Source organism: Bidens hawaiensis, unplaced genomic scaffold (assembly GCF_021521415.1).
Source record: "Bidens hawaiensis isolate Kalapana, Puna unplaced genomic scaffold, B.hawaiensis_p1.1 tig00002123_1, whole genome shotgun sequence".
Lineage (NCBI taxonomy): Eukaryota > Viridiplantae > Streptophyta > Magnoliopsida > Asterales > Asteraceae > Bidens > Bidens hawaiensis.
In genome coordinates, this window is record NW_027491112.1 from 3,694,367 (window position 1) to 3,722,071 (window position 27,705).

Below are 27,705 nucleotides of genomic sequence, written 5' to 3' on the forward strand. Positions count from 1 at the left end.
AGTAATAACCATCAAACTAGTAATAACCATCAAACTAGTTATTTTGTTGATTACTTGATTTAAACCGGACCAAATTATTTGGTTATCTGTTCGGTTATACATTTATCTTATTCAGTTCAATTTAGTTTTTAGTTATGAGTGACTAAAAATCAAAACCGAATAAACCGATAACTGAACTAATTGAGTTGAAAGATGAAGAACAGTCTGAATAATGGAGAATGGATAGTATAGGTGATGACCTAAGGTAAGGCATCCTAATATAATATTCATAATACAAAACCTTGTATCACATAAACAATATTAGGCATGCTAGTCGCGCGTAACCTACCTCATTTAGTGCGGCCATCATATCCACCTCGTTGCCTACTTATATAAACACAACGTCAACTCCCGGGTCAAAGATATTCAAATCATATACACCCAACACCTACTCTTAGCATAAACATATCCTTACACTCAAGGGCGGACTATATAAAGAGCAGGGAGGGGCTGTGGCTAATAATAACTTCGTTTCTTAAACTTTGAAACTGGAACTCTTCCCAAGACTGATGGTTGAATAGAGAATCATTAATTCGTCATCAATTCGTCATCACTAATCATTTATCTTTTCTCTACTAAAAGGTTTATACCATTCATCTATTATTTCTATTAGTTTATGTTTCATTCTTTGAAATTTTCAGTTTAAATAATTTATATAATTAGGGTTTATTCGTTTAAATGTTTATCTTGAATGTTTATCGATTAATTCAAATACCTTAAAGGTCGGCGGGCTCATATGTAATTTTTCTTCTTTTGTCGATCATGTGTAAGAAAATGTTGTTTTTTTAGGATTTGTGGTCTTTTTTTAGGAAAATAAATTGGTTGGTTTATATGTATGAACTTATGATTAATCTAAAATTTTTGACCCCTAATGTAATGTTCAAGTTCCATAAGTGCTTAGTGTTCGGCATAAACACAAAACCTCATATACCACATGTAAGTTTTTTTTAATCTTCGCCACTCTCATAACGAAATACCTAGTTATAATAAGGTAACTAAATTAGAAGGAAAAAAAAACAATTCGAACAAGTTCACATTATATATATTAATTATGAAGTTTATGGTAAGACACAAAAGAGTACTGTTCTAGCGCTACATATTCTTAAGCTTGTGATACAAGCATCCAATGCATCTTTCTATTCACAGACAGTTACAAATTCTAAACGTCATCATTTAATTAGTGGCCCACCTGATGTTTAATGGTTGGTTCTTATATCCTCCCCTTCCCTTCCCTTCCCTTAATGTTGACATCAGGTGATAAAGAGTTAATAAAATCAGCAACTCCCAACATATTTGTTTTTCCTTTTCCTTTGGTAAAAACCGGGCCCTGGTTTCGTATAGACAAGTTCAATTACCTTTGAAAAAATTTTTGAAGTAATTAATTCTAATAGTGCTATAATATGATGCATAAAGTTTAATATATTTTTTCGTTAAACGATTTGCATTTCTACCGTACCTCTTGCCTCTAAACTTTAATAGAGTTATCAATTTATTAATGTTAATTTTTTAATATTTTCAAAGCTTTTTTTTCTATTATCTTTTTTTATACATTTTTTTATTTACGTACAATAATTAAAACTAACTTTTAACTCTAAACATTTGCTTCTTTTCTGCGCCCTTTAAGTTTAAGTCCACATGGTTTATATTAATCTATCGATATAGTTAGTGCCGTTCCCGAAAACCCCTAAGAACTTTGGGGCATGGGACGAGTAAAAAAAAACGCCCCCTAAAATCGCGTTCTCGATTATGTAATACTACTTAATTTGACAATTTTATCAATTAGTGTTGCTTTTCAAAAGCCCAAAACAAACAAATACAAATAATAAATATGTTACTAAAATGACTCATATTAAACACAAATAATTTTTTTTTCTATAAAAAAATGAAAACTAATTGTAAAAATTGAACTCAAGACCTTTTTTTCTCTTACTCTAAAACACTTTCCATTCAATCTAAGAGTCATTTTTGTAGACTAAGTCATTTTTGTAGACTCTTAGTGTTAAAACAAAATATTATATAAAATATAATTTTTGCTTTTTAATAATTATGAGCCTCTCGAGAGAGTGGGTTTGGGTCTGTCGCTCTCCTCACCCTTCCCTTGGGCCAGGTCAGGATATAGTAAGTAACAAGTCATCAACGCCCTTACGGCCTTATACAACACCGCCTGCAAAGCACGGGTTGGATGTATTTGCAATGACTTTTGGGTGATGTTATGTTTTCCTATTTTCTCGTATCTTTCAAGACATGTAACAGTAACCATTTTCAATCGCTTTTGGTATGTTGGTGTTAATCACAGTTATTTGTTTAATTGACCATTGTAAATTTCTATATAAATTATGTAAGCAAAACTAGATTATACTAGCAATTCTTATTATATACGCGAAACCCGCAGCATAGCGCGGGGGTATTTTCCTAGTTGACCATCCAATACCATTGTATCAATTCATTACTCACCAAACAAAATCTGATTATTTTAAACCCTAAAAACTTATAAAATATTATGGAAACTGCCAAGTGTTATCTGTTCGATGCACAAAAGTCAAACCAACTTATCCTATTATCAACTTCAATATAATCAAACCATTTATGAAAAATCACAAAAGTGCAAGGAATAAAAGATATCTAATTTAGAAAAAGATATTTAATCATTGAAATAATAATAACAAAAATAAAAATGGTAAGCTTTTGAATGGGGACACAGCCATGAACATATGAACACGAGAACCAGTGAAGAGATGGAACCCCCAGGGCCCTCAAAATCCGAGTATCCGACCCGGTTAAACAATCAATAACAAACACAAATTTCATCCCAATTTGGTTTCATAATAATAATAGCTGATGACCTAAAATAAACCATCTCGGTATATTATTATAGCAATACAATTCTTTATAGTGCATGAGCAATATCAGGCATGCTAGTCGAGCATACCACATTTAATGCTGCCAGCCTGCCAATGCGGCCAACTGCCTTGTTCTCCACCAATATGAATACGATGCCAAACTTTCGAGTCAAAGACATTCAATTCATATACACCAACACCTACTGTAACATATCGTCATGTTAATGTCCGGTCATGAAAACAAAGCCTCGTGACTAGACTAACAACATCTATACATCATTTAATATTTAATGAAATACTTAGATTATAACAAAGTAACTAAAGTAAAATAAAATTTTGAATAATTTCACATTTATCATCAATATTATTATAGCAATTCTTACATACTTACCTAACACAATCTGATTATTTTAAACCCTAAGCACTTAGAGCATTCTCATCCCATCTCCTATAATTATGTGTGGGGAATTTGCAAATTATAGGGTGGGGGTGTGAGTGATTGTGAGTGTAAGTTATAGGGTGAAGAGAGAAATGCAGTGATTTTTTGTAAATTTGGGGAAACATTTGGGGAACATTGTTTGCCTCATTTTATTTTTTAATATTTGTTGGATTGGTTGTGAGTAGAGGAGATAGAAAACTGTAATGATAAAGGTATAAAAAATATTATTGAATTGAACAGGAGAGAGAAATATAGTGTATTTTAGTGTAGTTATAGAGATAGGGGTAAGAAATGAGATGAGAATGCTCTTAAATCATAATAATCTATTCATTTCTGTAACATCAAACTAAAGGGCCATTTATGGAAAGTATAAAGTGCAAGGACTAAATGATATTTAATTCTAAAAAAGATAATTTAATCATTGAAATAATAACAATAACAATAATCCTGATGCAATGGTAGGAAGTTTGAGTTTCTCGATACAGATCCAGATTCAATACACATAAACAACACTTCGACGAGTTATGGGTGGCTCAATGAAGAAAGACCGGAAACTTTGCGATCTCTGGTTCAATCATGAGTTCGTTCGGGTTTTACCACCCGTGGGCATTCACACAGGTCGACCAGTTGACGGTGATCTTTTGTCATTGAATTACCTCGTATAAAAATAAATAAATAAATAATAATAAAATGGCAAGGTTTTGAATGGGGACAGAGCCATGAACATATGAACACGAGAACCAGTGAAGAAATGGAACCCCCAGGGCCCTCGAGATCCGACCCGATTCATCAATCAATCAAACCAATAATATAACAAACACAAACACAAATTCTTCTTTCAACCCAATTTACAATCATCATCATAATAATATTAATAATCCCACCTGATTCATCACAATCAACCGTCAGATTTAACGTCTCCGGCGATCATAGTTCATCATCACCCGGTAAAATTATTTCATTTTGAATCAAATTGTAATTGGGTTATTATACCCAACTAAAATCTTGGATACCCACAAGATTTTAACCCATAAAGATTTAGATTTTTAGTGTTAATTATTGTTTTTTCAAGAATATGAATTCCGGTGGTGGTGGTGGTGGTGGTTTTGGTTATAATGTTCCGCGGGCACGGAATATGAAAGCTAGAAAACAAACATCTAATAATAATGATAATAATATGTTTAGTAGTTATTTGGATGCTCGGGTGGCAGGGGATGATTTAGGTTCAGGTTTCGGTTTTAATCGGTTAAGAAGTTCGTCGGAGTCGGTTTTTGGTAATGTAAGTTCTGGAAATGTTGTTAAGGAGAAGTTGTTGTTTGGTGGAAATGAGGGTAAAGGAGATAATAATGTTGTTGTTGATGATATGTCGAAACCGAATATTAGTAATGAAACTAGCAGCCTGCAGACTGAAGGTGTGGATAATATAATTGATGGTAATGCGGGATTGGATCTTGAAAATGAGATTAAGAAGATGGATGTTAATGATCATGGAGATGAAAAAGTGGTTGAGTTTGCTTTTACGAGCAAGTTGAACGATGTACGTGTGACGAATGTGGAGTTTAAGGCGCCGGACACGAGAGGTAACATGTTTTCGGGGTGGAATAGATTTGAACCAAGAAACGAACATGTTAGAGAAACTAGGTCAAGGAAGAAGAAAGGGAAGTTGAAGAAGCCTGTCGTTAGTCAGTCTAGGATTATAGAAGATTTCGTGTTTGGTAGAAGAGATTCGTTTGGAAGTTCAGACGGTTTTGATATTCCGCTATATGATGAAAGGTTAGCTGGTAGTTATTCTAGAGAAACTTCTGTGACATCGGATGCTTCTCAGATTGATGAACAAGATAACGTGTCAAACGACTCACGTGCACTTACTTCAAATTTCACGACCGATGATGAATCGTTGGAGCCTCAGATTAATGAAGTTTCCGAGACAGAAAGCTTCATGACTGCAACTGAGAATTTGGAGTCCGGTTTTGATACTGATGTGAGTTCAACTGCAAGTTCTCGGAGGCAAGAAAGTGGCGTCACTCGCGTGTTTAGTTTTGGTTCAAGATCAGAAGATTTTAGCAATGGTGAGTTTACATTTGCAGCATCTTCATCGGGTCAAAGTCAACTTACGTCAGATACCCGTCAGCATAAAAAGAAACCTCCACTAAAAGTTACCCGCGATCCTTACATTTCCACGAAATCTGAGTTTTTCCCAGTTGATTTTTCTGCATCGTCAAGCTTAAAAAAGGATACCTTGAAGTTAGTAAACGAACGCGATTTTTTAAGGCATGAAAGTATCACTAGTACTAGTTTGTCCTCTGGCATAGCAGCAGAGGAAGCGTGTGAGAAATGGCGATTGAGGTGTGACTTCTATCTTATATCGTGTTAAACGGTTGTATTTATTTAATATTCATCAGTTAATAATGTTTTTTTTTCATGTATTAGGGGAAACCAAGCTTATAGTAATGGTGACCTGGCAAAAGCGGAGGATTATTACACACAAGGGTTAAACTCGGTTTCTGAAAACGAGAAATCTGCAAGCTGTCTTAAGGCTTTAATGTTGTGCTATAGTAACCGTGCAGCAGCTAGGATTTCTCGTGGAAGGATGAAAGACGCATTAGAAGATTGTCTCATGGCTGCCAACATTGATCCCGACTTTCTTAAGGTTCAAATCCGGGCTGCACAGTAAGTCTAACTTTCTACATAGATAATCAAACACACACGCTCACATTCATACTGATGATATTTGCATATATGCAGTTGTTACCTTGCTATTGGAGAAATTGAAAATGCGAAAAGGCAGTATATGAAATGCTTGGAATTTGGAAATGAAAACAGTGTGGACGGGAAAGTGATTTCAGAGGCCTCTGAAGGCCTAGAAAAGGTCCAGGTAATAATAATATGCATTTTCTTGGCACTTAGTTCAATTAAAAAGATACGGTTCGTATTGAGCAATGTACTGATCTTACTTTTAACCTTTTTTATACTCTTTTTACTTATTCAGAAAGTGTTGGACTGCATTGAGCAATGTACTGATCTTTTACGAAGACGGGCTTCTGAAGACTTGGAACATGCTTTGAGACTTGTCAATGACGCGTTGCAGATAAGCGCTTGCTCGGATAAATTACTTCAAATAAAAGCAGACTCTCTTTTCATGGTTAGTGTTATTAAACACAAAAAGTGTTTGCTGGTCAACCCAACGCGTTTCAAACAGTTCTTTGAGTTCTTATCTAATTTTGCAGTTGAGGAGGTATGAAGAGGTGATTAAGACTCTTATGTCTGATGAAGCAGACACGCCCACAAGCTCCTCTTTTAGGCTATGCAGATCAAATCTTATCATCAAATCGTACTTTTATTTAGGAAGGCTAGATGAAGCTCTTGAATTTATTAAAAAACAAGAGAATTTAGATCATGTTACAATACCTTTAGCTGATACGATACGTGAACTTTTATCTCACAAGGTATGTAAGTGTGCAACCGTTTTCTTTATTTTGCCTTAACTGCGAATAAGGCCCGTTTGACACTTTGACCACCAATGACAAAGTAACAATATTTACTTAGAGTCATAGAACAGATGTAGCGTAAGCTGTGTATGTAACAATTTGAATTATCTATATCTGAATGCAGACCGCAGGAAATGAAGCTTTTAAATCAGGAAAGTTTTCAGAAGCAATAGAACATTACACTGCTGCTTTATCATGCAGCGTTGAATCTCGTATATTTGCATCCGTATGCTTTTGCAACCGAGCTGCAGCCTACAAAGCTTTGGGTCATATCACAGATGGCATTGCTGATTGCAGCCTAGCTATAGCCCTTGATTCACACTATCTTAAGGTTCGCTTATGTGTATCCAACACATCAAATTGGTCAAATCAAAAATTTAGTTTAAAAGGAAACGAGTCAAAATTGTAATGATATTTATGCAGGCAAAATCTAAGCGTGCAAGCTTGTATGAGATGATTAGAGATTATGGGCAAGCAGCTAAAGATCTACAAAGACTCGTGTCTCTTCTAAAAACACAAGATTTAAATGAACTAAAGCAAACTCAGATACAGCTTTCTAATGTTGAAGCAGAATCAAGAAAAGGAATTACGTTAAACGCGTACCTCATATTGTATGTTAAATCAAGTATACAAGTTCAAAAGTACTTTTATAGTTTTATGAAATAATGAAGTTTTGATTTTTAACTTTTAGGGGAGTTGAGTCGACTGCTTCTGCAGCAGATATAAAGAAGGCATATAGGAAAGCTGCACTCAAACATCATCCTGATAAGGTTGTAGCAGAATACTATGAAAATGTCGGTTCACCTTTTCTAATAATCGTGTTTTGGTTATGTAGGCGGCCCAGTCACTTAGTAGAAGTGACGATGGAGATGATGGATTATGGAAGGAAATAGCTAAAAATGTCCACAAAGATGCTGATAGGCTTTTCAAAATGATTGGAGAAGCATACGCTGTACTTTCCGACCCTTCCAAGGTTCTCTATCTATCTCTATACACACACCCATAGTACTTTTGATGTTAATATCAACTGATTCCGTCATTTGTTATTCTTTTCTAGAGGTTAAAGTATGATAAAGATGAAGAGAAGAGAAATGAAGTGAAGAAATTTACGAGAAGCAACTCATCAAGAATGACTTTGGATGTCCAAAACTCCGTATTTGACCAAAGTGGGACCCGGCAACCTAGGCAGGATTCTAGGAGAGCGTATGTTAGAACCCACTCTACAGGCTCAGAAAGCACCGGTTCATCATACATGTATTCCAAGTACTATTAACGGGGTTTCTCTGAAGAAGTTTTCGGTCAACAGCTTCTAAAGTCAAAACAACACAAAGAATACAAGTCTAGCATGCATAGCAATTATAGTCGACTTTGGCGATATATAAAGGAAGTTTTAAGTTCAATGAAAAATTCTGAACTCTTACCTGTATTTAAGTTTGAAATTTTCTAATCTGGTGTGACTCGTGAGCAAGCTGACAAGCTGTCTGTATAGTGGTCAACAGAAGGACGGTTGACCGGTTTGTAACTTTCACCAAGGTGAGCCGGGGCTTACCTTGAGTTTTCGTTTGCCAATGCTGTGTGATGTACACACACATTGTATTGTGAGTTTCTACAGAATCCCAACAAAAGAGCGGGAGAGGTGTTTTTTTTAGTGTGCTTAATTGACACGTGTTAAATGATTTTGTATTGAATAATTCTATTATGGTAATGAAGAAATAGCACAGTATCATACTGTTAGTTTTTACAATCTAATCTCAACTGTCTTGCTTTCTATGTAACTGAGACTACAAGTGTGGTCTGTTGCCATATTACACATATATTCCGAGTCCAACCTCCTTAGGATTTGTTTCCACCATCCACGGAGCCCTGCGGATATAAAGAACAAGAGACTAATTTTCTTGATTGTAATTTTCCTTTTTCTTTATGTTTTATGTTTTTCTTTTATCAAGATTTAATTGTTTAGATGATCACTAAACTTTGGTCCCAATTTGGTCAGTGGTCTATATATAAACAAATTCACAAACTTGAAAATTAAAGCCTCTTTTAATTGACTAAAACAAAGTTATCTTAAAATTTTATTTTCTAGAAATAGAATTCTGAACAAAAAGGAAGGAATCATACTTGTGCATTACGAAATTAATTGTTCCTTGTGCCGCACGTTTAAGGAGAAGTTCTCGAGCTTCAATGGCAATCCCTTCAGGCTATTAAAGCAAGTGGAAACAAGAATGACATTAATATACATGACTACATGAGGTATTTTTTGTGCACCACTAAAAAACTAAAACCATTAATGTTACAAGTTTAACCTTTTATGTATGCTGATAATGGGAGGGTATACTGGTGAGTTTAAGAATTTTGTGGTGTACATTTTTAATGTTTACAAATCACTGTTTCACTATTTATATGTTTATGTGCCTGCTGTGTGTACCTCTTCTGGAAACCATACGCCTGGCTGTGTATTTCCCTCTAGAACAGCAAGAGCAAATGCAGCTGTTGAATAACCAACTGATCTGAAAAACATTCATGTAGCCATTTTAATAGATTCCAGAACACCTGATTCTTTTGGTACACTATACCAATCAGAGTTGGAAATGACAAAACGGCGGTTGGCTGACCCGCAAAACTTCTGTATTTAATTTTAATAAATAATTATTATTTTGTTGAATCTAATTACTAAAACTGTAGTATTAGTAAAAATTAAAGTTAGTTTTTAAATAAAAAGATTAATGCAACTTTTGATCCGCTCAACCCGTTTGCCCCATTTCCTTTTAGCTATTTTTTAATAACCCATTTGGAGCACTAGAGATAAAATATAAACCATATCGACTCATTGACTCACTAATGGGTCGAAACTGTGAGCACTAGTTATAATAGGCCATTAATTCATCTATAAGAAGTCCGGGAAAAATATGACTTACACAGAGAGTCGTTTATGACTGAAAATGCCAATTGTTTGTTGTCCTCCTGAACATTCCAAATCAACCTGCTCAGAAGAAGAAAGAAAATATATAAAGTTACCATAACTAAACTGAGGCTTTAGTTATGAAAATATTACCCTCATTGAGACACGTTCTCCAGCAAAGCCATCTATCACACGAACTACTGGATCAAATAACCGAACCATGTTTTGTACTTTGCTTCTGTCTCTTAGGATTTCCTAAAAGCATTAAAAAAACATGTAAGATGAATATGTGACCCTTACTAATGTAGAAAAAAAATATATGATTTTTGCACAGTCGTCTTACGGACGGAAGGAAACGTGTCATTGCATCCATTGCCCAATTCCAGAAAAACGGAGCGGTTCCAAATCGAGCACTGACGGTTGGAACTCCAAGAATCTCATGTGTACTTGTCACTTCTGGCAAATTTCTGGAAACAAAAAATGTTTCATAAGTAAAATATTTTAAATTCCACATATTTATATGCATATCCTGAACTTACAATAGATACACATCTTTTTTCCCAATTCCTTTTCCAAAGTCAATGTTGACCATTCCACTATATGGCCTTAGTTTAAGTTTCTCTCCTATTAAATAGTTGGTTAGCTTGTTAGTATCATAAAATAAAAAATACATAATAATAGAAGAGAAGCATAAACAACAATGCATAACTACATACCTTTATTATATGCAATAACCTCCTCTCCAAGAAGTAAAAAACTAGTAGCTAATATTGTAGGTCCCGCACCACCCGTTCCTGCTGTGTAGTAGTAGAATCTGAAACAAGTATACCGTCATTGTATAATATATGAAATGGCATGGAATAAGCAGTGGGTTAAATACAAAGAAACCTAAAAAATACAACATTAATAACTATATATAATATAGATTATTAATACCTCAGCCGTTCAGGTTCACCTTTATTTTCAATTTTTGCAACACGAACTAGCTCGGCTGCCATTACTGTCACGTTAAGTAGATAGATACAAATTCAATCATCGGTTGAAGTTTAACAAGAACATGCAAACATTTAGGCATCTAGAAATAAGTTTGTACCATTGCTCACTCCTGGATAGATTCCACCAGTAGTTATTGCTGGAACTTTTGCAACCAATGCTTCATTCATAAATGATTTTGCACGCAACGCGTAACTTGTATCGTCACACACGTCTAGATATGCTGTCTGACAGTGGATGAAGATTAGTTAGGTTAAATTACATTTTAAGAAAATAACATGCACCAAATGTAGCTTACTAAACCATAGATTGATAAAGGTTCAATAAATGTTGGAATCAGGTTTACCTTGTTCTCACCTTGGCCCGTATAGCGGCTTCCAGAACTTTACAATTTTCTGTTTGTTGGAATGGCCCTGCAGCATGTACCACAAGATCTACATCTGCAGAAAGTAGAACATGTATATTATTAAGCAAGATAGAAGATACTAGACTTACTTACCTATTTGTGCTAGGGGTGAGCAAAAACCGAACCATAACCAAACCTTTAACCGAAATTAACCATAACCAACAAAACCAATCGATTATGGTTAAGTGAATCTGGTTAACCGATTTTAACTGAAACTGAATTGGACCTTGTATGTTAATGTTTTTCCAAATTTTATACATCTATTTCCATCTTTTATACCTTCATTTCTAGATTCGAACATTTAAGTTCACGCTACAACTGTCCATAACCGAGCTTGGAACACCATAACCAAGCTTGGAACCAACATATTTCAGCTTCAAAACTTCATAATTGAACATGGAACACCATAACCAAACCATTTTCAACCGGAACAATGAAAAACAATAATAAAAAAAGTACCTTGGGATGGTTAGCCGAAACCAACGGTCAACCGACCATTCAGTTATGGTTATCGTTAAGGCTAAGTGTGTGAATACCCAAGGGGGGGCCAAACTCTAGCCACATCAGCACCAATGGGTGCCAAACCACTATTCGCCAAAGTTTAACAGGCGTGAGAGGAGGAGTGGGGCCAAAGCTTTTTTCTACCTAGCACACTTGTTTTCTTTTATTTATCTTATAGTTAAACATAGAATTTATAGTTATATCTTAAAACCACTACACTCTTGTGAAAGCATCGGCGAAGCTACTTTAGGGCCCCCTGTTTTTTGCGCAGTGTTAATTTACCCATTTTCGACCAAAATTTGAGCCCCCCCCCCCTCTTTCTCATTCATGATTTTTTAAATACATTTTGAGTCCGGACCCCCAAAGTTCTCGTCCAAGCTTCGCCGCTGTGTGAAAGGGTGGTTTAGTTAAAGTCACACTCCTACGTTACACTATAGCATGCCCTTTAAGTTAAAACCACTACACACAGTCTAGAAAATCTTCCATAACCAGATCTTGCCTAACCGGACTTTTGCACACCCCTAATTTGTGCTAAACAATATAAGAAAGAACAAAAAATGCAAGTTTTATAAATAAATTGACACACCAGTCAAAGTAGATTCCAGTGATTTGACATCATTAATATCAAATTCAGCAAACTCAGCATTCTTCCCAAGTGTGGTGATCATACTATCACCTTTTTCCCTAAAATAAACACATTCTAATATTCAACATTACTCATTTCAGCAATAATATTAGTAATAGTAACATTTTGAGGAGTTGTAACGGAATCGAACCGGTTACGACCAGCAATGACGATGCGGAGGTTAGGGGAAAGGTTGGAAAGAGCAATGGCGGTTGAGCCACCGATTCGGCCGGTGCCTCCGAGCACCAGAACCTTTGAAGAAGTTAGGGTTTGAGTCACCGTCATACAGATACAGGCACACGCCATATCCGTTTTCCACTGTGTTCGTTAGGAGTCCTGTCTGTTAGCGCGATAAATAAATAAATACAAAACAAAGTTAAATAAACAGAGAGACTCTCCTAACATTCTTTGACGCAAATTAAAAATGTCATATGCTTATGGGTAAAATCTGTCTCAAGTCCTTTACTCCACATTTTCAATAACTTTTCTGGTTTTCTCACCACCGATTGTCACCATAATCTTTGATTTCTTCCTCTTGTTTTATCCATCGTTGCCGATTGTTACCGGGTTCAATTTACAAATCATTGGCGGTTGAAATCATTTTAAAAGTTCTCTAGTTATAATCTCAACCGAGAGTATTATTGTCAACCGTCACAGCCATCTTTTACATTATGTATTCTCATTGGACATATGTTAAATAAAAATTAAAACAACGTTTAAAATTTTATCTGAATTTCAAATTTATATTTTAGGGCTTTTGATCGGAAAAAAAAAATACAAATCGACTGATGTAAAGTTTACCTCAATAATGGTGCTTTATATGACAAAACGATGTTTCAATTTAGATGTTTAAATTTCCAATTTACAAAAATAAAGTCATTTGATAGTTTTACATAAATTGACTAGTGATCACAATATAAGCAAGAGTAATAACAAGTCAGTTTTGAAATTTGAATAAAACCAATGAAAAATAATAATATTAAAGGTGGGAAGGACATATTATCAAGTGAAGTTATTATTTTAATCAATGTTTTCATACCGGACCGAATAGCAAACCAGCCAACTTACTGGTCCACTGGTCGGATCGGAATTAAACACAAGATACAACGATAATCAACTTATTAAATGAAGCCCATTTGCTTCATACCATCATTTAGGGCCGTCTAAACCACTCGTCACTCGCTTGTTTTTTCGCTCAATTGTAAATGAGCCGCTCTGCTCGGTTCAGTTTGCAAACGAGCCGCTCTGCTCGGTTCGGTTTGCAAACGAGCCAAGCAACGAGCAAAGGTCTGCTCGGTCCGGTTCGGTTCGGCTCGAATATTTTTAATTTATTTTATATATAATTATATATGACAAATATATAAATATATAGATAAAACACATAAATATAAGCTTACAATTTTTTAACCCCTTTAAGTTTTTTTCTGTTCCGTCAATTTTATAGTTTTATTTGTTTGTTTCAAGTTTTTAGAATACTAGAAGTTTGTTTACATGATCATATTATCTTACTTCAAACTTACTTTAAATAAAAATTTACAATCTATTACACGTTCGTCTAAAAACTACTAATTTATTTATAAAATATATAATTTACAACGGGGAAGGTTAACGTACAAATGAAATTAACGTGCTAAACGTGAGAATCAAGTAGAGTAATTATATATACAAGTAGAGTAATTATGTAATTACATCATAGAGTAATTATCATAGAGTAATTACATAAATACTCTACTTGTATATATAATTACTCTACTTGATTATCACGTTTAGCACGTTAATTTCATTTGTATTTGATCCAAACCCATTTACAACCTTCAAACTTGTTTTCTTATTGAAACTTTTAAAGTGAAAAAGAAATAAATAATGCTCGAAATCGCTCGATGTTCGATTGAAAAATGCTCGATTCAATTTTGGCTCGTTTCGGTTTTCGCTCGGTTCGAATTTCAACCGTTCGGTTCGGTTGTAAACGAGCCAAACAATAGGCAAGCCTTCGCTTGGTTCGGCTCGGCTCGGCTCTGCTCGTGAACAACCCTACCATCATTATCTCCTATTAGGTAAGAAGCCCATTTATAACTAGGTTATAGAAACAGAAGTTAGTTTTTGTGTGCATCTGCCATCTGTTTTAACATCTTCTTGACTCCTCCTCCGATTAAGTTGTGTACATGAATGTCGGTATTATTATACCACTGCACTTCCACTAAAACGCTCTATTCATCTTCTTCTAGAAGCTTCGGATTCCTTCGCCTTTTCAGCCACCGCTTCATCTCCGATTTCAACTCAACCATGCCGCATCACAAGGTATTTAACACTCGTCTCAATATTATTATTATTACTATTATTATCTGTTTGTTATTGAACGTATTAGCTAGCTAGCTGTTTTTTAGTTTATTGATTGTAACTAAACTTAACTATAGTGTTTAGGTTGACCTAGTTTTAAGTGCAACAGTGCTTGACGTTATTCACTAATCATATGCTGCAATTATCCGTTTAATCTGAATCATTAGTTATTTAATTAGGTGAGCTGATCATATTGATTAACTGATGAAAATGAAACATTCAGTACTGTGTTTACGCAAAGCTTGTTTAATTTTTGTTACGGCTGTAAACGAGCTGGACTGAACAAGGTTTTGATCATGTTCGTCCGTTTAGCTTTTATCCGAAAAGCAAACGGTTCACGAACACCTAACGGAATGGAATCTCGTGTGCGTTCATTAACGAACTGAACTTGTTTGAGAGCAGTTCACGAACACGAAAAAACGAACGGAAATTCACGCAAACAATGTTTTTTTCTGATTTGGCTAACTAAGAATTGGTCAGTGTTAACGGTTCGGGTCCGGCTATCAAGTGTGTGTTGGTGTTTATTTAATATTCATTTTCATATGTTAATTTACATATTGTTTTTATCATTAATAATTTTGTTTAAATCTATATATAAGATTACAAAAGTCATTAAAAAATATTAAAAGCCTTGAATGAACCAACAAATATTAAACAACATAAATGAATGTTGGTTAATGGAATGAAATTCCTTGTTCATATCCGTTCGTTTAATTTAATAAATGAACGTAGATAACGAACTTCCCTCTGAATTTGATAATGATCAGAAAAGAGGTGGACGGAAAGAACAAAAGTGGACTCAGAAGGTGAGCAGCGATGGGGCGTCTAACGTTTCTTCTTCAGAAGGTATCACTAATGGAATTGGTAGGCTCACCATTGTGGAAAACAATGCACAGTCCCCTGTTCCGGTGCTACAATTTGGGGGTATTAGAATGGATGAGATAGCACCTCGTGAACAGTCTTCAGTAGTAAATGCTAACACTTTACATGGTCAAAAGTCGGCTTTTCAACCGATGGCTTACGCTACAGCTTCTGCTGCAACGGTTGATGCTTCCAAAAGAACAATTAATACTGCAGCTCAAACTGTTGCTTTGAGTAATTTGTTCAAAAACAATTTGTTGGAGAATTTTACTGTTGATAACTCTACTTACTCCACTGCCAATATAAGAGCGACGTTCTATCCCAAATTTGAAAATGAGAAGTCTGATCAAGAGGTTAGGATAAGAATGATTGAAATGGTAGCAAAAGGTCTTGCCACATTGGAGGTACGGTGGACATGTAATATTTTCTAATGATGTTTGTTGAGCATTGATTTACGGTTAATAATGTGTATTGGTATTGTGTGACTAACTTGACATCCTCTTTATGATATTATTAGGTCTCACTCAAACACTCTGGATCGCTTTTCATGTATGCTGGTCATGAGGGTGGAGCATATGCGAAGAACAGTTTTGGGAATGTGTATGTTGACATCCCTTTCTTTTCTTTTAGCTTTATGATATCTGTATCTTTGTTTCTACATACGTATATATTTTCTTAGAAGCAAAAGCTATATATATCAAACATTGTTGGTTCACTGCCTTGAATAATTGTACATGATAAATACGTTTAAGCTATAAGTATGCTTTTAAATTAGATGGTAAGAAGATACTCGTGAGTCGTGTCAGTTTTTTTTGGATTGTGTATAATTAAACGTGAGAACGTATAATAGCTGGATTGTAATTGAATATTTGAATTGCTGATTCACAAGTCAAGTGGTGGTTTTATATGATGTCTCTGACATTTTAATAGAACTATTGCTGGCTTGAATTTTCGTTATACAACCATTTACAATGGTTTCACTATACTACTGCAGGTACCATGTACTAACACTAATTTAACATTGAAACAATTTGAAGTATCTTTTTTTATCTTTAGTAATTTCTACAGCGATAACTAGCGTAGGCTGTATCTATATTAGCTCTTAGTGGATGAAATAAACAAATTTGAAAATTATTTATTTACAAGTACAGAACTTGGTTTTCTGTCAAATATGTATGGAAAACAGAATTCTAGAGATGTTGCAGTTATCTTCTAGTCAGACTAGCTTTTTTTTTCTTCTTTCTATTGTAGAACTTTGTTTTGTTCTGCAGTTATACAGCGGTTGGGGTTTTTGTTCTTGGAAGAATTTTTCGCGAGGCATGGGGCACTGAAGCTAGTAAAAAGCAAGTAGAGTTCAATCAATTCCTTGAGGTAATTGTTATGTTATGATATAGTTTGGTGTATCATAATTTAAGTTATACTGTTTTTCTTTTAGTTTAATCACTTTATGGATTTGATTGACCATCATTTAGCGTGAACACATGAGCATATCGATGGAATTGGTGACTGCTGTTTTAGGTGATCATGGACAACGACCTCGTGAAGATTATGGTACCATTTCACTTGCTTTTTATGTTTAAGTTTGAACAATTATGGTTAAAAGCTTGTTTATTTGACACTATTTGACTTACCTTGCAGTTGTTGTGACTGCTATCACTGAATTGGGCAATGGGAAGCCTAAGTTCTACTCAACTCCAGAAATTATTGCATTTTGCAGAAAATGGCGGTTACCTACAAATCATGTTTGGTTGTTCTCAACAAGGTAATTATCTAAAATATTACATACATGAAAATGACATTTAATCTCACTCAATTTCTAACCGAATGTAATATTTTGTCTTTTACCACCTATAGCTAATCAATGAGTGTTTGGTTTTTTCAAGGAATTCAGTGACATCATTTTTTGCTTCTTATGACGCACTATGTGAGGAAGGGACAGCTACATCTGTATGTAAAGCTCTTGATGAGGTGGCAGATATCTCTGTACCAGGTAAAGATATATATTTCCGTTAAACACTTATCTATGTTGGAATTTAGCTGTTAAAAACTGGGTTGATATTGCAATAAGGTATTATGAAAACTAGTGTATATAGACAGTATGAATGAGTGAATGACTAGATACGATGTGAAGTACTAAAACATATATAATATCTGTTTTCTAAAACAAATTTGAATTATTACAGGATCAATAGACCACATAAAGATGCAGGGGGAGATTTTGGAAGGCCTTGTTGCACGTATTGTAAGCCATGAGAGCACAAAAGAGATGGAACTGGTTTTAAAAGATTATCCTTTACCAGTATATGAAGGTTTGCTAGCCTTTTAACTTTATCTAAAATGTGACCATCATTTAAGTAATAAGTGATACAACAATCTTGTGACAAACCCTTCTTTGATGATGTGGCAGTCCATCAAGATTTGGGACCAGGTCTGCGCGAAATATGTGCTGCAAATAGATCTGATGAAAAACATGTAATGCTTAGTCTCCTTTTCAATACTTGATTCACCATACGATTTCTGGAGACTTGTAATAAATTTTGATAATGTCAATGCAGCAAATAAAGGCACTTCTGGAGAACACTGGTACTTCCTTTTGTCCTGATTATGTGGACTGGTTTGGAATTGAAGCTGCTGATGACCTTCCAAGAAATGCTGATCGATCAGTTGTTTCCAAGTTTTTACAAGCAAATCCTTCTGATTATTCTACCACTAAGTTAAAGGTAATAGTAATACACCTCTCTCATATAACTTTAGAGCACAAAATAGCACTCGGAACAGTATTGTAATATGGTTATTTGGCATTCTAATGTTTCACTCAGGAAATCGTTCGTTTGATGAAAGAAAAGCGTTTTCCGGCTGCTTTAAAGTGCTATCATAATTTCCGCAAAATTAATTCAATATCTAATGATAATCTTCATTATAAGATGGTGATACATGTGCATAGTGATTCAACCTTCAGGCGGGTACCAGAAAGAGATGAGGTCTTACGTGTTCTTTACTCTTAATTCGTTTTGGAGTCCTTTCATATTTATATACTTTGTGTCTTGTTACGCAAACAACTTACAAAACGTGCTTTTTTATGCATTATTGATTTGTACTTTGTGTCTTCAGGTACAAACCAGATCTGTGGCCGTTATATCGAGGTATACGGTCATACTACTAAATTAATACAACTGAAATGTAACTTTATTGCATGTATATTGTTTTAGTGATTATCATAATAATTTCATATATATTTGCATTCAAACAAAGGATTCAAATTTATCAAATACACAACTTATGCACATGACCCGTCTGGTTTTTTAGGTTTTTTTGTTGAAATCAACTTGTTCAAGGCAAGTGAAGAGAAAGCTGCCGAGATGGCCAAAACCAGCATAGATGTTGGAAAAATTGACAAAAATAATGATGATATATCTGGAAAAAAGGGTTTAGCTGATGAAGATGCAAATCTTATGATCAAGTTAAAATTTCTTACATACAAGGTATGCTTGTTTTAAACAAAGTATGACGTGTATATTCCGTTTATTATTCTTCAGTGTAAATTACTTTTGTCTGACATTATATTCTTTTGGTGCAGTTGAGGACATTTTTGATTCGCAATGGCTTGTCAGTTCTTTTTAAAGATGGTCCAGCTGCCTACAAAACCTACTACCTCAGGTAAGTCATATGACTTTGCATATAAATTAACTCACACACATATACATTAATGTCATTCTTATTTTTTGTTAAAAGATTTACCGTCTCCTGAATACGGAAATATTTCATGTTATAGGCAAATGAAAATATGGAATACATCTCCAGGAAAGCAGAGACAGCTCAGCAAGATGTTGGACGAGTGGTAACGGATGAATTAGTATATCACCATTTTATTTTTCACCGAGTACATGATAGAAAAATATATATTTTCAGGGCAGTGTACATAAGAAGAAAATGTGGAAATCGACAGCTGTCATCATCTGTGTACTTAAGTGAAGCTGAGCCTTTTCTCGAACAATACGCGAAACGCAGTCCTGAGAATCAAGCTTTGATAGGATGCGCTGGTGACTTGGTTAGAACTGAAGATTTCTTGGCCATTGTTGAGGGAGGTGGAGATGAGGAAGGTGACCTTGAGACCGAGAAGGTTCTAGAACCTTCTAGCCCAAGTCCTGATTCCATTCACAAAAAGGAAGGTCTCATAGTGTTCTTTCCAGGTATATTGTGTATGATTATAAATTTGTTATATGTGTATATGCATGTATCTTCTCTAATTTGAGATGTACATATTATTTTTAGGAATACCTGGTTGTGCTAAATCTGCTCTCTGTAAGGAAATATTAAGTGCTTCGGAAGGTCTTGAGGATGATCGTCCGATTCATAGTCTGATGGGTGATCTTATAAAAGGTGTTTGATTTTAGAAAATGTATTAACTTACAAGTTATTTTCTTCTTCCATCTATTAGTATTATAATGATGTATGCTTTTGGTTCATTAAAATTTGAACAGGAAGATATTGGCAAAAGGTTGCTGATGAGAGGCGGAAGAAACCTTATTCTATTGTGCTTGCTGACAAGAATGCACCCAATGAAGAAGTTTGGAGGCAGGTAACGTAGTTTTTTGTATTATATATATACGAGGACAGCATGAATTTATGGTGATTTTCTTTATCCATTTTTGCAGATTGAGGATATGTCTCGGAGCACGAAAGCATCTGCAGTGCCAATTGTGCCCGACTCTGAAGGTTTATGTAAATCCTTTGCACATTTAATGAATTTTGTTTTCTCCCGAAATGTAATTTGGTTTCTTTAGTTACTTAAAGTAGTAATGTATACATCTTTTGGAGCAAGCTTAGTAGTTAGTACTATTAATCAGTATAGGCTATACACACATCTGTTGGGTTCGTAGGCCTTGTTGGCCCGGTTTATTATATGAAGTCAAAAGAGGAGACGGGTGTGGGCGGTCGGGCCCAAGCCCGGCCCGGTTTAGATTTCTTGCATAATAATTTACTAACCCTAGTTCAGTCTCTATATAAACAACATTATGTACTTGTAATATTTGTCACTCAATAAAGATATACCTAGTTGCCACCCGTGGACGTAGGTCAGTTTAGACCGAACCACGTTAAATCCTCGTGTTCGTTTATTGCTTTCGTGTCGTGTTCGGTTTCGTGTGTGCGTTTAATCCTAGCAAGTGGTATCTAGAGCTTAGGTTCGGATCACACGAAGAACACGGTGAACCAGTTCCGCGTGTCGCCGCCGCACCAGTGATCGGGGCTAGGGTTCCGCCGCGTTACCGCTAACTACTGCTAGGGTTTCGCTGCCACCAGTTGCCACAGGTCAGATTCAGGTTGTCGATCTAGGTTTTCGGTGTTGGCAGCTAGCCGACGTATCCAGCGATCGACCGGAAGGTTGAAAAGGTCAGCGCTAGTTTTTTTTTGGGGTTTCGTAAAAATAAGGTGTTTGGGAATTTGGTGCTACGTGAGATTATACATAGGCAGATAACATAGCCGCCACCCACCTTTGCAATTGGCTTCATATATTGGTTTTCACAACAGAAAAAGACAAAAGGAAACAGTAGGTATTTTTTTTTTTGGTTGCTGTGTTTCATTGTCAAGGCAGAAAGTAATATATTTGATTACTTTGCTTGTGTTCACACCAATAAAAGAAGGCAGAAGTTTTGCGAGTCGAGATCCTACTTTGCAAAGTACGAGCAAAGAACCAGCGAATCAAGATCCTATTTTCGTTGAAGAACAGTTTCAAGTCAGAAGAAATTTAAAGAAACTTAGAACCAGTACCGACCGCGTTTGTCAGGTTTTATCGTTTCAGTTTAAAGTTTCAGTTTTCTGTTTTTTAGTTCGTTATTCAGCTGCACTTTAAATAGGTTGATTGTTTAACAGAGTTCAGTAGAACGGTCGTTAAGTTCAGGCTCGTGTTGCTGTGTCTGTCTCTGTTTTTTATCCAGTTTTTCGTTTTAGTCATTGTTATGGTAGAAGACGGAAAGTTTTCGATACAGAAGTTTGACGGACAGAAGTTCGGTTGGTGGAAGATGCAGATTGAGGCACTACTTTGTCAGAAAGACTTGGATGTAGTGTTTGAGGATGAAAAACCAGAAAAGATGTCAGAAGCAGATTGGAAGAAGTTAGACAAGAAAGCTAGGGCTTGTATTACATTGTCGTTGTCGGAAGATGTGGCGTTTAACATCATGAAAGAAACCACAGCACGTGGTATGATAGAGGCGCTATCCAACATGTATGAGAAGCCTTCGGCAGCGAATAAAGTCTATCTTATCCGAGAGCTAGTGACAACAAGAATGAAAGAGGGTGGGTCAGTTACAACTCATATCAATAATCTTAATTCGATCTTGTCCCGCTTAGTGTCAGTTGACATTAAGTTTGATGATGAAGTTCAAGGCCTCTTGTTATTATCCTCTTTGCCCGACAGTTGGTCGCAAACAGTGACTGCAGTTTGTAGTTCGTCTACAAATATTACTTTCGATGGGATTCGAGATCTGATTCTGGGAGAAGATTCAAGACGCAGAAGTTCAGGTGAATCATCAGGCAATATGCTAGTCACAGAAGGTAGAGGTAGGGGAAAACAGCGAGGCAGTGGGAGCAGGAAGAGGAGTCAGTCTAAGACTCGTAAGGATATTGAATGTTGGGGTTGTAAAGAGAAAGGACACTTCAGGAATCAGTGTCCGAATGGTAAGAAAGAGGTGAACGTTACAGAAGACGACACAGATGACGGGGTCAGTAGTGATGAGGCTTTGGTTTGTAGTGTTGAGAGTAGTGTTGATGCTTGGGTGATGGATTCTGGTGCATCGTTTCATGCCACTCACTGTAGTGAAACGATGAAGAATCTTAAATTTGGGGATTTTGGAAAGGTTCGACTAGCGAATGATGATATTTTAGAGGTTACGGGTATGGGAGACGTTGATTTGATAACTTCAGCCGGTACTTCTTGGACTTTGAAAGACGTGAGGGTTATTCCAAGTTTGAAGAAACGTTTGATTTCAGTTGGGCAGTTGGATGACCAAGGGCACGATGTTAAGTTCGGGAATGGGCAGTGGAAAGTAGTCAAAGGGAATCTTGTGGTTGCTCGTGGCAAGAAAATGGGTTCGTTGTATATGGTCGATATGTCACCGAAAGGAGTGGATCCAGTTTTGGTGAAAGACAAAATCCGGTTCACAGAATCTCGTGGGCAGAAGAAGGTTCGTTTTGCAAGTAACAAACCCAGAGCCAAAGTGAAGATTCAGGATGAACGAGCTAGGAAGGTTAAATCAGTTGGGGGACATCGTGACAGTGGGAGCACAGGTCGTGTTTCAGTTACAGTTCCAGGTCGACAGTGGATTAAGAAAACCAGTATTCCAGCTGTAAAAGTCTCTCCAATGAATTACTTGCTGAATATGGAGAGTGTTTGTTCTCAGGTTATCTCAGGATCCGGTAGTTCGTTACAGTGGGAGCCGGTAGGGACAGAGAACGGGTCAGGGGCAGTTTCAGCCATGACTGACGTGTTGGAGCTCCGGGGAGCTTCAACGGGCCTTCAGGTTAATTGATGAGAAGGCGGTGGCAACTAGAAGAAGTTTAATGTTCAGATTACAGAAGTACAATCAGGAGTGCAGACGAGAGTACTCAAGGCCTCCGAGTGGGAGATTGTTGGGTTCGTAGGCCTTGTTGGCCCGGTTTATTATATGAAGTCAAAAGAGGAGACGGGTGTGGGCGGTCGGGCCCAAGCCCGGCCCGGTTTAGATTTCTTGCATAATAATTTACTAACCCTAGTTCAGTCTCTATATAAACAACATTATGTACTTGTAATATTTGTCACTCAATAAAGATATACCTAGTTGCCACCCGTGGACGTAGGTCAGTTTAGACCGAACCACGTTAAATCCTCGTGTTCGTTTATTGCTTTCGTGTCGTGTTCGGTTTCGTGTGTGCATTTAATCCTAACAACATCGTATTATATAGAAACAGTAACTTGTCTTGTTTTCACTAATTGGGTCTATTCTACATATCTGTGTATAGTCAAGCCTCAACATCATAGGTTATAAGGTAAATATATAACTTGCTAGACGGATAGGTTGAATTTATTGTCAGCTGTTTTCAAGAATGAATTTTGCTTCTTATCATGATATTCCTTGTACTTTACCTATTTGGCTAATGATCAAATACCTAAACTATCCTTTACTTAGACTATATTGAGAAAGGTTGTAGTCAGTGGCGAAGCTTGGTGGGGGGGGGACTCAAAATGTATTATAAAAATCATAAACTAGGGGGGGGTGGCCTCAAATTTTCGGTATAAAATGGGTACGTATACAAATTTTCGGACGGAAAAAGAGTCGATTTACACTACCGCTCAAAATAACAGAGGGGGCCGGGCCACCCCCGGCCCTAAGGAAGCTTCGCCCCTGGTACTTGTAGTCCAAAGTTAATAACAGAAATTCCTTGTACGAGTTGTTATGGAATAAATAGGTAAATTTGGATTTATATCTTTACCGAGAAAGAACATGCTGCAGTTCCTTTGGAAAATCCTAAGTGGAAAGATTTGCAGTTTTTAGTGATGGTGCAGTATATGTTATACACAATTTTGGGTACAACAGCTGAATTGGTTTACTTTTTAACATATTTTTGTTGTTTTTAACATGCAGGAACCGAATCAAATCCGTTCTCTCTTGATGCATTAGCAGTTTTCATATACCGCGTACTTAATCGAGTTAATCATCCTGTAAGTATGTTTTTACTCGGTTAGTCAGTTTGTATGTTATTGTAGCTTTCTTCCCACGTATGCTTCGTATCTAAATACTTGTCTCACTATATAATGTTTTATCTGAAGGGAAATCTTGATAAGTCATCACCAAATGTTGGATATGTGTTGCTAATGTTCTATCACCTGTATGAAGGAAAGGTATGACAATTCTGAGCATTATGCTATATTTTTCTTCCAAGACCATTGCTTAATATATATATTTTATTTTCTGTTTATTTCACGTTTCAGAATCGTTCAGAGTTTGAAAGTGAATTAATTGAACGTTTTGGCTCACTTGTGAAGATGCCTCTCCTGAAATCTGAAAGGTAAAGACATAAAAGTTAATGTTTAGAGGTGTCAATTTTTTACAATTTGACTCATTCATTTATGAATCAGTCAATTCGGGTCAAACAAGAAAAAATAAGTAGCTTGAAACAAAACTGTTCAAATGAGATGAATTATACTTTTTTGAATGTTAGATTAGTTTCGATACAGTCAAATTGTTTTAAATAATTTTAGAATTCTGGGACAAATCTATACAGGAGTCCGTTACCTGACTCAGTGAAGACCGTGTTGGAAGAGGGAATAAATCTATACAGGCTTCATACGAATAGGCACGGAAGGTTGGTATTTTCCACCTATCAAATACTTTTATTATATTATTTTTTTGTCTTTCTATAATCATGTTTCTTTATTGTTCAGATCAGAACCCAGTAAAGGAACATACAGAAATGAATGGGTTTTATGGGAGAAGCAACTGCGTGAGGTTTTATCTAGAAATGCTGATTACTTGACATCTATTCAGGTAACATTTTTTATGTTAAACCAAGTACTAAATTAAATCTTTTTAGATGATTGAGGTTGTGCCTATAGGCGTAGGGGAGCGTGTAATCTTAGGTGGGGGTTTGGGGCCTGAAAATTCTTTAGCTTTTAACTTGTGTGTGTTTGCGGATGCCGTCGTGTATTTTTATCTTCTGCTATTGATTGATATAGATGATTGAGGTTGTGAATACTTTGGTTTGTAGGTTCCTTTTGAATTTGCTGTTAATCAAGTGATGGAACAGCTAAAAAGAATAATGAAAGGAGAATACGTTACACCCGTATCTGAAAAAAGAAAATTTGGAACTATAGTTTTTGCTGCGATTGATGTTCCTGTTACCGACGTTCATAACCTCCTTTCACGTGTGAGCATAATATCTAACTTTTATCTTAATATTTTGTTACCGAATGACTGAAATTAAGTTCGATGATTTCAGATATCTGAGAACGACCCGAAGGTGAAAACATTTGTAAAAACCAACATGGAAAACAACCACCTTGAAAGGGCCCACATCACTCTTGCTCACAAGAAAAGCCATGGTGTAACCGCTGTGGCCAACTATGGACGGTTCGTGAACCAGAAGGTTCCGGTTGATGTAACCGCGCTGTTATTGTCGAAGAAACTAACTGCGTTAGAAGTGCACCCCGGGTCCATTGATGGTGAAAGGGTATTGTCTAAAAACGAGTGGCCCCATCTCACATTATGGACCGCTCAAGGCATACCCCATAAGGAAGCCAATACGCTACCCGAGTTGGTTTTGCAGGGAAAGGCTACCCGAATTGATATTAACCCGCCTTTCACTATTACCGGGGTTCTGCAGTTCCATTGAGTAGCGCGCTGCAACATTACCAAACCAGGTCAAACTGTTTGGTACCAAACATCATTAGTTGTAAAAGAGAAATGCTAAATATACCGGTTTAGTTTCGAGGTTTGGACGCTCTTACGTGCTGCTGATAAGGATGCTTGTCTTTCACCTGTAAGCTTATGCCGTTGAAGGGCAAAACTGTAATTTTGTAGGATTAATATCGTGTTAGCATGCGAGGTCTGTACCACAAGAGACCACCAGAAAACATATATGTTACTTTTGTGAGTGCCTGTTCATAGTTTTGCGCAGTGAAGTGTCAAAATGGCATCTTGTGTACATGACATTGTTGGGTTTCGTGTTTGAAATTATTAGGGTTTCGGGTTGTCCTTGTGGAGATGGGGTGGTGATGGAGGTGGCTAGAGGTGGTGGTAGGGCTGTTCACGAGCCTACGTGAACCACCTCTTGTTTTTAGTTGCCATATTTGAGCAAACGAAAGGTTAAGGCTCGAACTCGGATTGGTTTATAGTTGAGCAGCTCAGTTTCGCTTGGTTTCAAGTTAAAATCATATAACCGAGCTGCCAGCTCAAAACTCGACAAGCTGGACCAATTGGTCTGGCCACTTTTGGTGATGAAAACCGCTTCAAAGCGGCTGAAAACTTGAAATACAAGTTATATGAAAAACTAAAAGAAAAAAAGGCAGTAGTTAAACTGCAACTATGGCAATATAATGTATAGTGCCCAATTAATAAGCAAAGTTCCTCCCATTAAATTTTAACCTGGCCCTGTGGGACAATGTAGAGGTGTAAAAACCCGGTGTATAATGAAATGGGTCAATAATTGGATACACCAATAACTGGTTCGGGTTTATAACCGGTTTGGAAGAAAACGAAATCATACCATATGTAACCAGGTAAGAGTATGACCTGGCATTAAAAACCGGTTTTGTAAGTTTTTGTTTTATCCAACATTTAAATCTAAAAAATGAGAATTACTTAAATTTATAATGAAATTCCAAATAAAATGTAACATTATATATATATATATATATATATATAGGGGAGGGATATTTTGAGAACTTGATGAGTTGTAAGAACTTTAAGAACTCAATTTTTGACCAAACATTTAATTAAATGAGTTTAAATATGTGACTGAGATTAAATTTGATTAAAAAATAAATCATGAGAGAGAATAAGTATTTTTGATAATTAAACAAGTTTAAATGTTAGTTACACATGTGTAATAAGTCGATTCGGTGTGTAAAAAATTACGGTAATTTTTTGTACATTAGTTACACTTACGTATTACACATGTGTAAAAAAATTCAAAATTTTTTTTTGTTACGTTGAGTTCTTTCGAGTTCTTAAAGCTCAAAGCGGTTCTCAAAATAAATCAATCATATATATATATATATATATATATATATATATATATATATATTATTCATGAGATCTACTTTTCCTTAAGCGGAGCACTCACAAGTCAAGCAACTTAAAATGTGTAGAGAAAGAAAAAGGAAAACAAGTGTTGCGGCGGGCGGGTTAGCGTGTTAACTGGTGATGGATATATGGTTGGCTTATTAGCACGTGACACATGACTAAAATCTATAACATAATTACACAATTAGAACGCTTTATACCAACTAAATTTGATCATATACAGTTTTAGTTACTTGGTGGAAGCCTAAACATTTTTACATCAACATATTGTTACCTAAGATAATACCCTACCCGTGGATCATATCTTGGAGGCTGATTCTTCGCTTTCGAGTTTCGACCTCATATACATTTCCATCCAAAAAGTAATTTAGTCAAAAGTTTGAGTTACTATCTCTAAGTTTATGCTTTCAATTAACAAACCAAAGTTTTTACTCTGAATTTGTGATCCGCACATCTAAACATATTAACAACATAATTTTACAATATTCCAACTTTGCCCC

General features: G+C 35.9%; 2 protein-coding genes and 1 pseudogene across 3 annotated transcripts; 2 read left to right on the forward strand and 1 right to left on the reverse strand.

The window, feature by feature from the left end:
- The first annotated feature begins 4,038 nt into the window (after positions 1-4,038).
- On the forward strand, positions 4,039-8,440 carry LOC143607474 (uncharacterized). The gene is made up of 11 exons (XM_077082915.1): positions 4,039-4,615; positions 4,649-5,664; positions 5,749-5,988; positions 6,064-6,193; positions 6,308-6,460; positions 6,546-6,764; positions 6,931-7,137; positions 7,230-7,417; positions 7,498-7,576; positions 7,642-7,779; positions 7,864-8,440. Exons 1-11 carry the CDS (start codon positions 4,394-4,396, stop codon positions 8,077-8,079), a joined length of 2,808 nt encoding a protein of 935 aa, XP_076939030.1. The 5' UTR covers positions 4,039-4,393; the 3' UTR covers positions 8,080-8,440.
- Positions 8,441-8,479: 39 nt separating this feature from the next.
- LOC143607486 (uncharacterized) lies at positions 8,480-12,301 on the reverse strand. The gene is made up of 12 exons (XM_077082923.1): positions 12,192-12,301; positions 11,056-11,138; positions 10,799-10,925; positions 10,642-10,705; positions 10,422-10,519; positions 10,245-10,329; positions 10,049-10,172; positions 9,859-9,960; positions 9,722-9,786; positions 9,232-9,313; positions 8,925-9,004; positions 8,480-8,669 (listed from the first exon to the last, which is right to left on the reverse strand). The coding sequence occupies exons 1-12, from the start codon at positions 12,271-12,273 to the stop codon at positions 8,612-8,614; spliced, it is 1,050 nt and encodes a 349-aa protein (XP_076939038.1). The 5' UTR covers positions 12,274-12,301; the 3' UTR covers positions 8,480-8,611.
- Positions 12,302-14,370: 2,069 nt separating this feature from the next.
- Positions 14,371-26,284, forward strand: LOC143607499 (tRNA ligase 1-like; annotated as a pseudogene). Its single transcript, XR_013148978.1, has 26 exons — positions 14,371-14,528; positions 15,335-15,832; positions 15,946-16,028; positions 16,700-16,799; positions 16,901-16,979; positions 17,067-17,190; positions 17,312-17,418; positions 17,612-17,737; positions 17,836-17,900; positions 17,984-18,148; positions 18,248-18,409; positions 18,540-18,571; positions 18,735-18,910; positions 19,006-19,085; positions 19,201-19,266; positions 19,338-19,618; positions 19,701-19,808; positions 19,910-20,007; positions 20,084-20,144; positions 24,047-24,123; positions 24,232-24,303; positions 24,394-24,470; positions 24,687-24,767; positions 24,847-24,949; positions 25,170-25,328; positions 25,401-26,284. The product of XR_013148978.1 is annotated as a tRNA ligase 1-like (transcript).
- The last annotated feature ends 1,421 nt before the right edge of the window (positions 26,285-27,705 follow it).